General features: G+C 37.5%; 1 protein-coding gene across 1 annotated transcript in view; it reads right to left on the minus strand.

The window, feature by feature from the left end:
• USH2A (Usher syndrome 2A (autosomal recessive, mild)) overlaps window positions 1-13,086 on the minus strand; it is a 1,454,174-nt gene that overhangs the window by 244,719 nt on the left and 1,196,369 nt on the right. Inside the window, exons 53-55 of the mRNA XM_006890571.1 lie at window positions 12,719-12,916; window positions 11,760-11,914; window positions 7,997-8,195 (exon numbers count right to left, since the gene is read on the minus strand). Coding sequence (XP_006890633.1) covers window positions 7,997-8,195; window positions 11,760-11,914; window positions 12,719-12,916 — 552 coding nt within the window. The remainder of the gene's footprint in view (window positions 1-7,996; window positions 8,196-11,759; window positions 11,915-12,718; window positions 12,917-13,086) is intronic.

Raw genomic sequence — 13,086 nt, forward strand, 5'->3', positions numbered from 1 at the left:
CTGTGAGGAATGTCTATCTATGTTTCATTAACTATGAAAAGGTTTGATTCTGTGGATCACAACAAACTGTGGCTGACTCTGAGAACAATGGGAATGTGAAACCTATACATGGGTCAGGAGACAGTCATCAGAACAGAGCAAGGAAACACTGCGTGGTTCAAAATCAGGAAGGGTGTATACCAGGGATGTGTCTTATCTCCTTTTTAATTTATATGCAGAACACATTATCCAGAAGGCTGGGTTGTGTGAGGAGGAATGTGACATCAGGATTGAAGGAAGACTCATCAACAACTTGCATTTTGCAGATGACATAACCTTGCTTGCTGAAATTTAGGAGGATTTGAAGTGTTTGCTATAGAAGGTCAAGGGCTACAGCCTTCAATATAGATTGAAGTTCAACATCAAGAAAACAAAAATTCTCATCACTGTGTCGATTGGCAGTGATTTGAAAGATGGTGAAGAGATTGAGATTGTTAACAGCTTTAGTTTGCTTTGCTCCACAGCCAACATTCTTGGTACTAGCAGCCAGGAAATCAAGAGACAAATTGCATTAGAAAAGTCTGCTGTCTAGAACCTCTCCAAAGTACTGAAAAACAACGATGTCAGGCTGGAGACTAAGGTGCACCTAATCCAGGCAGTCTTTGCACTTGCTTCCTATGCATCAAAGAGCTGGACAATGACTAGAAAAAGAATTGATGCTTTTGAGCTATGGTGCTGGAGAAGAGGGTTGAATGGACTCTCATGGGCTTCTAGTACTGAAATTTGCCATATCCTGTGCCATCCTCACAATCTCTGCCATGATTGAGATCATTGTTACAGTCACTGTGTCAATCCATCTTGTTGAGGGCCTCGCTCTCTTTATCTGACCTTCCACATTTACAAGAATGAGTATGTGAGGCCAAGTTTTTACCATCCTTACCTCTAAAGAGAACCCCGGTTACACTTCCTCCCAGACTTGTTGATTATTTTAGCAGTTAAAGGATATTCAGTATTCTCCAACACTGCATTTCAAAGGGATCAATTCTTCTTCTGTCATCTTTATTTTATAGTTTAAGATGCATAAGAATTGAAAATGGCATAACTTGGATCAAACACACCTTAGTTTTTAAATTTACATCATTGCATTTAGCACTTTGGAGAAGTTTTTAACAGTAGATTTTCCCAATGCACATCTCCTTTGGTTTCTTGATTACTCCTATCAGTACTATTCATTGTGGATCCAAGTAAAATGAAACAATTAATAACCTCAATCTTTTCTCAATCTATAATGATCTTCAATAAGTGCTTAAATTTTTTTTCACTTTCTAAAAGCAAGGATATGTAATCTGTACAATGCAGGTTGTCTTTGAGTCTACCTCCAGTCCTGATAACATATTCTTCTTCATAAAGTTCACTTTGCTAATTATTTGTAGACAAATTGAATACGAATGGAGAAAGAACATACCCTGACATATACCTTCCTTGATTTTTAGCCATATATATGTTCCCTTCCTGTCCTATCTGAAAACAGCTTCTTGTTCTATGCATAGGTTTTACTTGAGCACAATTAAGTGTTATAGAATCTCTGTTCTTCAACAAGCCAAAATTTGTTAAGATCCACAAAGTTAAATATCTTTGCCTAGTCAATAAATACAAATAAACACCTTGTTGGTGTTCTCTGTTTTTAACCAAGATACATTTAACATCAGCAATGATATTCCTCATGACATGGCTTCTTCTGAATACAACTTGAATTTCTGGACATTCCCTGTTGACGGTCTAGCCATTTTTAAATAATGTTCAGTAACATTTTACTTGTATGTAATATTGTAAAAAGAGCAAGGGTCACGTGGAGACCTCTGACCTTTACTGACTTCACAACAGGGCACTATTTCTGTCAACAGCATCAGCAACAGAAAACCAATTCCCATGAGGTCAGACATATCCCCCACACTCCCATACCTCTTTCTACTCATCTGAACACCAAATGTCTGCTTTACTTGGTCCCTAGTGTGATAGCTCACAGACCACACAGAACCATAGGTTACAACCCAGGTAAGTTAGGATAGCTTCTGAAATGTACTTGCAGGTACCTCAGCCTTGAGCCTTCTAGCATTAGGCCAGTGATACAAGGGTCTCAGCCTTGTGAATTACACACTTTCTAAACCCCAGTCGTCTAACAAGGTTGGGCTGAGTTTCTTAGTTCCTGTTCCAATGGTGTAGCAGTCCCAAGGTTCTATTATCTCATGTCAGGTCTCTGGTTCAGCTAGGGCTGCTGCTGTGGCCATCGGTGTAGCTAAAGCAAGAATTTCTGGGACAGGACATGTTACATCATATTGTTGCTTCTTCTTCTTCTTTGCTGGAAGGTAAGGTCTAATTTTCCTGCTGCTGCATTGCTTAATTTAATGGCAAGACTAGCCAACCCCTTTGTGGATATGTGAGACTAGCCTACCCCCTGGGAGATATCTGAGAGTAGTCAATCCCCTTGTGGAATGGTAGCTAGCCAGTCCCCTTGTGGATAGGCTAACATGCCCTATTCTCATATTTCCACATATCTATATGGCAAAGTCAGTGGTGAGGAAAGTCATATCAAAAGATAAACTACACAGATATAAATGTCATTGTTGAATAATTCCCATGCTATGTTGGATCATTTTATGGAATAAAAGCAAATATGATTATATGTAAATAAAATGTTTCTAAGTAAAGCAGTTATGTTTAAAGACATTGTTTACTAGATTTCATAACTAACCACGTATTTAAGGTTTGTCAAATATACTTTACGAACATGAACACAATCAACCTCATTGTGTATTGCTGAGATAGAGGTTTACTAGTTGGTTTACTAATGAGGAATGTTAGGTTCAGAGATTTGGAGAAACATGCCCTGGACCCTGAAGTTAAGAAGAAATGGGATTAGGATTCAAGTGTGTGTCACTCACACATATTCATTCACTGACACTGAGTCAATTCCAACACAGAATAACCCTCCATTTGGTGTCTTATGCTGAAAATATTAATTGGATGTGATTATCCACCATGTTTTCCTTCAGAACTACTGGTAGGTTTGAACTACTGGAGATCTATGCATTGTTCAGCTGAGTGACACTCTACTGAAAAATGTGACCCAGAACAGATGAGTCAGGCTTTTAAGTCTTGTTAGAAAAATAGAAACAAAGGTATATTTCAATGGCCTGGGTATTTTTCCAATAATTTAACGAAAATCTATGTGGAATTTACATTTAATTATTTGCATTTTAAACATTACAAGCATTCATGTACTGAGATAGGACTGTTAGGAGTTAAGAAAATAAAGTTTAAAGTTAGACTATAAGCATTCTGATATTTTCTAATAACTTACTTCTTTATAAATCATGATCATGGGCAAGTTCCCTGAGCTTTAGGTACTTTTCTTCATTGTCTGTCACTTGAGCATTTTTGGGCAATATCTGAATCTGAAATACTTGCATCCTATTTCTTATATCTTATATTTTTTCATATTGTAGGAGGATTGGATAACTAATAGGCTTGGCATGAATAGTCTGTTAGGAGACCATCCAATACCATCAGGCATAGATGAACTAAATGACCTTCCACATAGATGACTCTGTGAAACTCAATAAAATCAACACATTTCAATTGGAATTTACTGTCATTTTAAGGAAGCCCCTATTGGTAGTCCTTAAAATGAGATACACATGAAATATTAGCAACAGACAATGAAAAGGGCACACCAATAGAAAACTACTCATGAATTGATCAGGATGGGAAAAGGGAAATAAAGGGATGTCTCAAAGGAACCGTTCTGCTGTAACTTAATCCTGAAGTCAAAGAGTAAAAGGAGAAAAGAAAACATCATTCAAGTGCTCAGCATTGAAGAGAAGGAAATGGCAGTTGTAGAGCAGAGAAAGGGAAATGCATGGAGAAAAGCCAAGTATTTAACATTTCAGGATAGTGAAGATTACTGTAGCTGCAAATTACCTGAATTTCCCTACTGGGAATCATGTTCTCTTTTAAAGGAAAGAGGCATAATATAATCAAGCTCACTATAATTACACTTCAAGTAACATTACTTTCAAGAGTAAATGTATGTTAAAAAGGAACTGCAAAAAAAAGTGTTCCTATGGATCATAAAAAATATGATTTGGACAACAAAACTCACACTTGCACAAGTTATATTTGATATATACTATAAAGAACAGCTTGCTTCTAATTTTTAATCTTCAGATAAATTGTCAGCAAAAGGCACTTTGTCCATTATAATTTCACATAGCAAGTGCTACTTCAAAGGATTTAGCCAATTATTCCATAGTGTCATCTGTCATTGTCTAAAGAGTGGCAAATAGTCCTACCCAGCAAAACCACTGCCATCTAATCTCTTCTGACTCACAGCAGTCCTATAGTAGAGAGTAGAAATGCCTATAGAGTACTCAAGGCTGTATATCTTTACAGAATCCACAGCTGTTACAGAGTTGCAGTCGACCACCAAGCTCTGATTAAGCAGTTGAACACATTAACCATTGCCGAGGAGGACCTGAAATGCTTGCTGCAGAGGGTCAAGGACTGCAGCCTTCAGTATCGATTGAGGCTCAATGTTAAGAAGACAAAGATTCTCACCACTGGACCAATCAGCAGCATCAGGATGGATGGTGAAGAGATTGAGATTGTTAACAACTTTAGTCTGCTTGGCTCCACGGTCAACACTCTCGGCACCAGTAGCCAGGAAATCAAAAAACGTCTTGCCATGGGAAGGTCTGCTGTTAGGGACCTCTTCAGGGTACTGAAGAGCAATGGTGTCACTCTGAAGACTAAGGTGTGTCTGATCCAGGCTATGGTCTTTGCAATCACTGTTATGCATCAAAGAGTTGGACAATGACTAGGGAGGATAGAAGGAGAATTGATGCCTTTGAGCTGTGGTACTGGAGAAGAGTATTGAATGTATAGATTATTCATCCACGAGAAAGTTAAATCGGGCTGCTCCTTGGAGGCAAGGATTCTGGGGCTTCATCTGACATACTTTGGACATGGAACATCATGCTAAGGAGGGTGGAGGGATGGCGCAAGAGGGGAAGACCCTCTATGAAGTGGATTGATTCAGTGACTGGGGTAATCGGGCTGGGTGTGTCAGAGGCAGTGCGATTGGCACAGGATAGAACAGGGTTTAGGGCTGTTGTACATAGGGTCACTATGAGTTGCAAGTGACTCGATGGCACATAACAGCAACAACAACAACCCCAGAGCTCTGCAAATTTTCCTAAACAACCTATCATTTCAAAGTTTGGTCAGCTCAGCTAGTGATACAGTCAAAAGCTGAGAGTCCTGGGATACTTTAAAAACAGCTTAGGTGGATAGCAGGTTCATCTTGTAGCTAGCTAGGTAGCCTGTTCCATTACCAGTTCATCTAAAGTGAATGTTGGGCCTGACTCCCCTAACTCACCACTTGGCTTCATTGAAAATGTTGTTGTTAATTGCTGTCAAGTTTCAGCTCATGGTGACCCTGTGTGTGCAAAGTATAGCTGCTCTGCTGGGTTTGCAAAGTTGTGATTTTTCAAAGCCAGATCACCTGAACTGTCTTCAGAGGTGCCTCTAAGTGCAAACATTTTGGCCCGTAGTTGAATAGTGTGTGCACTCCGTAATAAGCTATTAAGGCTGTGACCTTATTGAAGGAGATAATTAAGCCTTTCTTCACACATCTCCGCATGGACTTAAACTACCAGTCTCTTGATTACTACTCAAATGCTTAACTATTTGCACCACCCAATGACTCCTTAATGTAAAGCCCCTTAATAAAGAATCTGTATATTTTATCATATTGATAGATACATTATGTTCTATTTCCCCCTCCAGAAGTTATATATTGAATATTTACTTCATTATTACATCAGTAGTATGCTGTCTGCTATAGCCAGATTCATTCAAATTGAAAAGAAGAAGGTACAAGAGCCTTCCGTGGGCTTCTAAAAAGACAGGAAAGGAAGGCAAATTGTTCTCTCTCCTTGTTAACTTCAGACTGGTGCATCTTTCATTTGAAGTGAAATGCAATGATGAGACCTTTTAATCAATTATTTTGAGAACATTTTCCCCAGAGTTAAGAGACATATAGGCCCTTATCATACATACTTGCTGCTAAAAAGGACATGCTTAATTCACTTTTCTCTCAGTGGTCCTAATTATTTAGTTAATCCTTTTACCCTCTTCTCCACCTCACTGCACTTATTGGGAGGCCCACCTGTAGGGGCACCTCAAAGAGAAACAATGCCCTCACCGATATCCAAATTGCTTTGTATGGGATGGTGACTGTGTTCGGTAATAAATGATATGAAAAGGTTTTTTATTGACAAGCTGCCATGTGCTGTTTGCATTAGTGAATATGAGAAGATGATGGCGCTACTCTGCTTGTCCCCATGGTATTCAGCTCAGTGAGATAGCAGAAAGTGCCCCAGTTTACTTAAAGCATTGATAACACCTCTAAATAATTAACTGAGGACTTCCTGTCTTCAATTACTTAATGCTTTTTTTAACATCTTGAGAGGATTATAAGCAATTTATGGATTTCATGTGATGAGTGCATTTGCCACTATTCCCACAAAGCATTTACGGGATCATGTTTCTTAAGCTTTGATGTAATTAAAAATAAGCGTGGAGACAATGGAGCGAAGGCAAGGTGCTCACGTGATGTCTATCATTTCTAAGGACCTAGATTTGCAGGCTCCAGGAAGACGACCGCTACAGCTTCATTAGTTTTCGACGGGTGCTTTGGGAATGCTGGCGTTTTGGAAATGATGAGAAAATCAAAACTGTTACCCTAAGGGGGTCAGGCACGCTCTTCCATCACATATCTAAGATGGAATGTGAAATAGATTCGGTTCTTTTGCTCCTTCCATGAACTCAATAGACTCATCATTCTCATTATAAAAGACTTCCTAACTGAAGTTGGTCAGTTGCCAACCCTGAAACAGAATGCAATCTGACAGATTAAAAAAAAACAAAACACAACCCCACATATTATATTATACATATATGAAGTTTTAAATTAGTTATTGTCTAGCCCTGTTTTCCATTGTAACTGCTATGAGAGGCTCCATATGATTTTGCTGAATTGGGGGTTTCTGTCCTCCTTTAACAAATCCTTATTTAGGACTGTATTGCTCAAATTAAACACTCTTTTATATATATGATAAAACAGAATTTTATAACTTTGTAAGAAATAAAATTATGTTAAAACAAACATTAACATAATTATTCTAATAAAAGATGATTGTTGTCATCAAGCTCTGTGTATGAAATCTTCCTTGAAATAGAAGTAGCCTCCAAAAGTGACCCCATATGGTGGGGAATTGATAATCTATTTTAGACTTCTTTTAGGCTTCCTCTCAAAAGTAACATCTAAACCAGAACATGTTTATTACTTTCATAACCCACTACTAGAAAATATCTAACAACATATTGTTATATTTTATATATAATATTACATCTATCTATTACTTCACCAAAAAAAATTCTAATAAGTCATGTAATTTGTTAAGCTAAAACAATGGCCATTAATTACTATTAATAAAAATAATAACAAATAGTCATATTTACTCTGCTTCCAACTAGCTCTCTATATTAATTATCTACTTAATAAAAATGTTAGCTACTAGCTGGATTTTCCCCTGGTCTTCTAGTACCTTAGTGTCTATCCTACTCCTATTATCTATCCATATATCCCAGAGGAATAAAAACACGTTTTACAATTTCGCCCCAAAGAAAGTTCTGGCCTGATGCAAAAATCCTGCTCTTGATATATATCAAAGCTTAATAGAAATTATTTCTGAAGTTATCTGCTGTTGTGGCTTATTGCTGCCAGTGTGGGCTCTTCTGTTAGCATGGATAAGTGGGACCTGACCATATGTCAAGGGAACACGTCCTTTTGAAGTGACCTCATATATCAAACACACACCCCTGGGATGCTATTCCCCACTAACCACAATGACAGACTCCACCTGTAGGTTACCGTTTTTCTTTTTTTTTTCACCTGTGACCGTATGCTGCCTCCTGTCAGTGGTATCAGTGTAGATGAGACCTTTTCCAACCTGCCGGAGCTGGTACTCTTTAATGACACCATTTGGTTTCTCAGGGACGCTCCAGCTCAAATGCAAAGCCTCCACACTTAGGGCTGTGATTCTTGGTGGGAGAATGCTCTCTGGAACTCCTTGAGTAGTAGCTGCAACTACCTGAAGACAGAGGAATTAAACAGCAATTTATTGTAATAGTACACTAGGTATCCTGATCAATGAGAATGTCACTTTTGTTTTAAAATGTTGTTGTCTGGCCTGGCATATCATTAGCTGGGGCTAGGAGAAGCAGTCCCCTTTTTTTATTCTTTCCCTCCCATCCTATTTAAACAATGAAATCTGACCTTGAATACATTACATAAGTCTCAGACTACCATTTATCACAACAGGTTCAACAACAATTCTGACGGCAGAGTGCAACCCTCAGTTTAAACAAGTGAAATCTGGCTGGCAGACTCTTACTAGAGAACTCTTGATAACTTTCTTCCATATGGTTCATCAGTGTCTTTGCATTTTAACAGCCTGATTTTGTACATTTTAAGCACCGGTAAATATGGAGCAAAACCTACATTCAAACTGGCTTGCATATAACATGCTTTGAATAGAATAAGTGGGTAGACACTGCTATACTATTTCTGTGATACCCAGAATGACTTTATAGTGGTTGCACCTATGTTCCAGAGGGAAAAGAGTAATTAGAAAAGGATTTTCAACCAGATAATTATTAAAAACTATAAACGTAAAGTTGTAAAAGAAAATTACCTAGATCTTTTTTTCGACCACAGAATAAACATTGATTTCACATTTTGCCCAATTGTTACATCATATAGTAGGCATGAACTTTGTCTTGCAAAATCATGGGGTTGTTTGAGAATCATTCAGACTTTTGACTGGGGCTGGTGAGCTGCCATCTGTCCAAACGGTTGCACACTCAGAGATGTTTCTGGGGATTCATTCAACAGAGTCTGTTGAACACTTGCACTTTGGTGGATCAGGTTGGCTAAATGTTATATTTGTGTGGTTCTTGCACTGTGTTGCTATTCTGAAGTTCTAGTCTTGTGAGGAGAATCTGAACCATCGTGTGAGTATTTCCTCCTAGGCTTCCTCTGATAAGCTGGCTATTATAAAATTATTTTTCATATATTCTCTCTCTGTTACTTTTTCTTCATTCATATTGCTGTGTTCTGCAATGCTCTCATCCATGGTCTTGTGCTTTTATCATTCTATATTCCTTTTTTGTTTTATTTTATTGTGATCTGAATGAAAGTTTACAAAGCATACTGGATTTCCTTTCAGCAATTCATACACCTTTTGTTCTATGACATTAATTACTATATACACAATGCAAATACTCTCTTCCTACTTCTTCCTTGTGATTCTCATTTGCATTAATCTCTCTACCCTACTCTTTCATCCCTTCTGAATTTTATCTGTGGGCAAATACTGCCCTTTTGACCTTATGTGGTTGATTATTCCAAGGAGTGAATGCCTCCCTAGTGTTACAGTTCATTATATAGATCTTTGTTAGGTATTGAACCTCATAGGAGCCCCACCAAGAATAAAAAGTAATGATCTCTGCCTGTTCTGCATCTTCCCCATGACGAGATAAATGACTCATTGTGAGCCAGAGGATTTTCATTGGCTGAAGTTAGGAAGTGGCTGACCAGGTTTTTATCTAGACCATCTTAGTTTTGAAGGTCTGCTGAAACTTGTTCAGTCTCATAACAACTCACTCTTCTGAAACATGGGTGATGATTGTGCTTGAGGTATATTGACTGGGACTCAAACTTAGGTCTCTATATGGAGAGCAGAAAATGGGATGTAATGGTACAGGGCTGGAAGCATCTTTCTGAAAGGGCTAGAGAGAGTGAGAAAAGCACAGTCTTTCACTGTACCAGAGTAGAAAGCAGATAAAGAGTTCATAGTCCAGAAACAATGTGCCTCAAGAGCCACACCAATGGCAAGAGGTTCGCTTATAGACTTTACAGTTGTGGTACTGAAAATGGGGTTTATTAAAAAAAATAAGTTGGAGAGTAGAGAAGGCAAAGAATATCATAAATCCAGCTTTTAGCCCAGAAGTCCCAAGTCACAATTCCTCAATTAGGTTAGGCTGTGGTTTTAGTTCAGCAGTCAAACCAAATCATCCAGCAAGGCTTGCCTTTCAGAGTTGTTATAAGTCAGCTTCTCCTTAATTTTTCTAGCAAGTCTAGCAAAACCTTTAACTGTGGCCTTTATCTCAGAGATCCTCTGGTTGCACCGTGTCACTGTTTCTTCACACCAATGCCACAGTCTCTCCACCACCATCACCAGGGTCTCACCACCAGGATCTTGCTCCTCCAGTCTCCCTCAAGTCTTGTTGCCTAGTAGGAGAGCCTTCTTTTTCTTATTCTAGTCTCACAGCTGTTGATGATTTGCAAGACCATGTGTCTGCAGTTAAGAAAGCTGGAGACCAGAGGTGGCTAAGATGAGACTAAAAATGCCAAGTTTAGGGTGACATTACAGTCCCCTTCAAGGAAGGGGAGAATACTATGAATGAGCCCCAGTTCCTCTCACATATTTTCCTTAGACGACCATGCCCAAGTTCATTGTTTCAAATTCCCATGTATTTCTAGCAAAATCTAATCACTTTTCAATTCAGTTTTGCACTAGACATCTGTGTCTCCCACTCTCCCTGTGGTGTATTTTGTTCTCTTAATTTTGTACGACCTTTAAAATTTTAATCTTTCCATTATTTTCTCTTAAACATTTTCCTCTTTTGGTGTTTGTATTTCACTTATTTGGGCAAAATGACACTATTATCTACAAATTGCTCAAACTAGAGACCTTAAAAATATTTTTGACTCCTTATTTCTCTATTTAAAGTTGACTGTTCTTGAAATATTGCATAATAACACAGGTACAAAAAGCAAAGGAAAAAATGTTTACACTCAGAATAATTCTTAATTTCCAGGAATGAGGAAGGAATTCTGAGCAAAAATTAATAAATAGATAATGTGGTTTTGTGCCTTTTTGTCAGAACTGACTTATAACTGACCCTCTCCTCTGGTAGGTTGTGCCAGGCTTTTAATATCATGGGAAGAGATTATCCATCTCTCTTGTGTGGAGCAACTGGAGATAATATACATTAATATTAAGATAGTATCAAGATAGGTAAAGGAAAGGCAATTTCAAAGAAGGGGTGGTCAGCATAGTATCACTAAAGAAAAGGAAGACACAGAGTGGTATAGAAGGATCAAGGGAAATCAGATTTACAGGGAAGAAGTTGGAAGTGAAATTATACCATGAGTATTGAAATGAATATTGTTGAACAACATGTACATTATTGGTTGCCTCGTAAATCTTCACTCAAGTGACAATAAAAAACAAAGTTTATAAAGTCAACTGTCCTTGTAGATTCTAATCTACAATATATTTTCTATCTTTCTAGTTTCCCCTATTCCTACCCCTGAAGCTTACATTCAGTTCTTTATAATTTCTTGTCTACTATTTAGATGTAGTCTATGAACAGTTTTAATTGTCTTGTCATGTTCCTTTTGCCTTTCCCTCAATTTTCAAGAGTTAGCAATTAACAAAAAATTAAGTGAAAAACACATATTCAATTGAGGAAGGCCTTGAGAATTTTTTTTATAAACTTACAGAAAATCACCTAAGAAGAGATGGTAGGGCGAAGTATGTAAATACATTGGATTCTTTTTTTCTAGCATTTCAGGAAACTTCTCTTACCTTGCTACTGGCAGTACAGCCAACAGCAGTGCAAGCTTTCAGCTGGTATGAATATTCCTGAAATGATTGAATTCCCTTTGTATCAGAGAAACTCAATGATGTTCCTCTAAAGCATTCAATTCCATTTCGGAGAAGAATGTAATACATAATAAGACCTAAAGAACCAAAGAAAAAGAGGTATGTTCAGTGTCATAGGATGCCACATATTTGCAAACAACTTCTATCCCTTAGTGTTCTGAAGAAATAGGATGTCCTAGCATTATTTAATTTGCTATTATGCGGCAATGCTCAAGTAGTTCTTAATTATGTTATTGGTGAAGGTATATTAGTGGCACAGATAATCAAGCCATATATGTTTATTTCTCCTTACCACCAAATAAGTCTTTTTCTTTTTCAATGTTAAGATTAAAATATCTTCTCCAAGTGTCTTTTGCTTGGTTGAAAATAGCTTAGACTTAAGCTGAAATTCAAGAAAACTTTGTTTTGACTAAAATTATTTTTCTAAAATTTTCTTTATTATATATTGGTTTGCACAAAAATTTGAATGCACTGTATTTTGTTAGTATATATTTCACACATTTCTCAATTCACATTATGTTTCATATGATCATTCTAATGTATTTCATGCTATTTGGCAAACAAAATTTTCCTTTATCAAAAATACTCCTCAGTGTTTAAATGAACAGCAATCAAATGTAGATTATACTAATTTTAGTTTCTTTATGGACATATGAGGGAGCTTTGGTGACCTAGTGGGTTAGGAGTTGCACTGACAACATAGAGGCAAGCTGGAATCTACTACTATGCAATTTACAGCTTTGGAAACTCAATGGAAGGAAAGCTATGAGTAGGTTCTGACTTAACCACAATGACTTGAGTTTGAGATGATCTGTATATTGTGAGTACTGAAAGTGTTGGGGGCAGGTTGAAGTATCTTTAATTTAAGAGTAGCTTCATACCATTTGGTTGGATAGGTTTCTTCCAGTTCAAGACTATTGTATCTTCAGGATGACCCATTTTACTCCATCGAGGGGGACTCACTCCTTGGGGCACATCTTCTTTTGTTCTGGCTCTAACAGCTTTGCTGAATCCTTGCCCATAGCTATTCCATGCAGAAATCCTATACTCATATGTCATATAAGGTTCCACATTTATATCTGAAGAATGGATAAATAAGATAATGACCTTTTTATATTCTTTTTTTATTATTAAATGTTATTAATTTTAATGAACATTTACAGAGATTTGGGGTTTCCATTCATTCATTGTTGCACTATTTTATCTACCCTCCTGTTCATTCTTCTTTTTTTCCCCCCTTGCAAGTCTG

Source organism: Elephantulus edwardii, unplaced genomic scaffold (assembly GCF_000299155.1).
Source record: "Elephantulus edwardii isolate Elephantulus edwardi_28Jun2011 unplaced genomic scaffold, EleEdw1.0 scaffold00090, whole genome shotgun sequence".
In the NCBI taxonomy this organism is placed as follows: Eukaryota; Metazoa; Chordata; class Mammalia; order Macroscelidea; family Macroscelididae; genus Elephantulus; species Elephantulus edwardii.